The sequence below is a fragment of the Oncorhynchus clarkii genome, chromosome 18, assembly GCF_045791955.1.
Source record: "Oncorhynchus clarkii lewisi isolate Uvic-CL-2024 chromosome 18, UVic_Ocla_1.0, whole genome shotgun sequence".
Classification (NCBI taxonomy): Eukaryota; Metazoa; Chordata; class Actinopteri; order Salmoniformes; family Salmonidae; genus Oncorhynchus; species Oncorhynchus clarkii.
The window spans coordinates 13,755,067-13,757,566 of record NC_092164.1 but is presented as its reverse complement, the minus strand read 5'-3'; the positions used below and the strand labels follow the sequence as shown (position 1 = coordinate 13,757,566).

At 42.0% G+C, this 2,500-nt stretch overlaps 1 protein-coding gene across 10 annotated transcripts in view; it reads right to left on the bottom strand.

Moving 5' to 3' along the window:
• Positions 1-2,500, bottom strand: part of LOC139373016 (tensin-1-like) — a 164,039-nt gene that overhangs the window by 50,442 nt on the left and 111,097 nt on the right. For all 10 annotated transcript variants that reach the window (XM_071112980.1, XM_071112981.1, XM_071112982.1 and 7 more), the window contains one exon: positions 167-296. In XM_071112980.1, coding sequence (XP_070969081.1) covers positions 167-296 — 130 coding nt within the window. The remainder of the gene's footprint in view (positions 1-166; positions 297-2,500) is intronic.

Genomic DNA, 2,500 nt, shown 5'->3' with positions numbered 1-2,500 from the left:
ACACACATTAAACAACAATCAATTTACACATTTTGGGAGAGGCCACATAGGTACATACACACACGAACATGTGTACGCACTCCTACAAAGACACACACACACACACACACAGTCACCCACGCACACATACACACACACACAGTCACCCACACATACACACACACACCTTTAAAAGTCTGATCCAGTTCATTCTTCCCGAAGACCACTCCCAGGTCGTGGATGGCACAGGTGTGGAACTGCACTCTGAATATCACATCCCTAATGGGGCTCCGGAAACGCTTGTGGTAACACTTCAACTGGAGGAGGCGGAGGAGGAGGAGGAGGAGGAGGAGGAGGAGGAGGAGGAGGAGGAGGAGGAGGAGAGAGTAAGCATATAACCGGACATCAAGACAAGGACTTTTGCTACAGTCAAACCAGACGAGGGAAACAGTCCAGATTGCCAAACTCATGGTCTATATCTCCAGGCCTAAACCCTGCTGATCCTAGAGATCAGACCATGGATCCCCACCAGAACAGAACATGGTCAGTACAATGGAGGCATGTTCTGATGGGGAGGCACGTCTGGTGTGGTCTAATGTGGTGTGGTCTGGTCTGGTGAAACAAGGACACATTCTTCCCTAATAGAACTCTAGTGAACAGGAGGGCAAGATAACATTACAGAGAGAGAGAGAGAGAGAGAGAGAGAGAGAGAAGAGAGAAAGAAAGAGAGAGACAAAGACAGACAAAGAGAGAGAGAGACAATTTCCTGGAACAAATGTTTCACTGTAATAGTGAAGGTGTAAACTTGGCAGTAGAAAACCTAAACACTATATTTGACCGCTCATCTTCCCTATCACATCAAAAATGGTCAAGCAGACAACCAAAGATAATTAACAACAATGACAAATTATTTGATGATGAATGCAAAAACCTAAGAAAGAAATTGAGAAACCTGTCCAACCAAAAACATAGAGACCCAGAAAACCTGAGCCTATGCCTTCACTATGGTGAATCACTAAAACAATACAGAAATACACAACAGAAAAAGAAGGAACAGCACGTCAGAAATCAGCTCAATGTAATTGAAGAATCCATAGAATCGAACCACTTCTGGGAAAATTGGAAAACTCAAAACAAACAACAACATGAAGGGTTATCTATCCAAAACGGAGATATATGGATAAAGCACTTCGCCAATCTTTTTGGCTCTATAACAAAGAACAAACAGCAAAAGCATATACACTACCGTTCAAAAGTTTGGGGTCACTTAGAAATGTCCTTGTTTTTGAAAGAAAAGCAAATAATTTTTTTCCATTAAAATAACATCACATTTATCAGACATACAGTGTAGACATTGTTAATGTTATAAATGACTATTGTAGCTGCAAACGGCTGATTTGTTATGGAATATTTACATAGGCTTATAGAGGCCCATTATCAGCAACCATCACTCCTGTGTTCCAATGGCACGTTGTGTTAGCTAATCCAAGTTTATAATTTTAAAAGTCTAATTGATCATTAGAAAACCCTTTTGCAATTATGTTAGCACAGCAGAAAACTGTTGTCCTGATTAAAGAAGCAATAAATCTGTCCTTCTTTAGATTAGTTGAGTATCTGGAGCATCAGCAATTACAGGTTCAAAATGGCCAGAAACAAATAACTTTCTTCTGAAACTCGTCAGTCTATTCTTGTTGTGAGAAATGAAGGCTATTCCATTCGAGAAATTTCCAAGAAACTGAAGATCTCGTATAAAGCTGTGTACTATTTCCTTCACGGAACAGCACAAACGGGCTCTAACCAGAATAGAGGGAGTGGGAGGCCCCGGTGCACAACTGAGGAAGCGGACAAGTACATTAGAGTGTCTAGTTTGAGAAACAGACGCCTCACAAGTCCTCAACTGGCAGCTTCATTAAATAGTACCCGCAAAACACCAGTCTCAATGTCAACAGTGAAGAGGCGACTCCAGGATGCTGGCCTTCTAGGTAAAACACCAAATAATGCATGCACAGCAGAATCTTTGTTTTTATTTAACTATGCTATTCAGTTAAGAACAAATTCTTATTTACAATGACGGCCTATACTGGCCAAACCTGGACGACACTGGACCAATTATGCTGCGCCCTATGGGACTCCCAATCACAGCCAGTTGTGATACGGTCTGGATTTGAACCAGGGTGTCTGTAGTGACGCATCAAGCACTGAGATGCAGTGCCTTAGACCTCTGTGCCACCCAGGAGCCCAATTAGGCAGATACCTTCTAATTATCAAAATCCAGAAAAGAGCTGTTAAATTCTACAACCACCTAAAAGGAAGCGATTCCCAAACCTTCCATAACAAAGCCATCACTTACAGAGAACTGTACCCGTAGAAGAGCCCCCTAAGAAAGCTGGTCCTGGGGCTCTGTGGCGTCTGTTTGTGTTCGTGAACAGAGCCCCAGGACAGCAACACAATTACACCCAACCAAATCATGAGAAAACAAAAAGATAATTACTTGACACATTGGAAGAATATACAAAAAAAA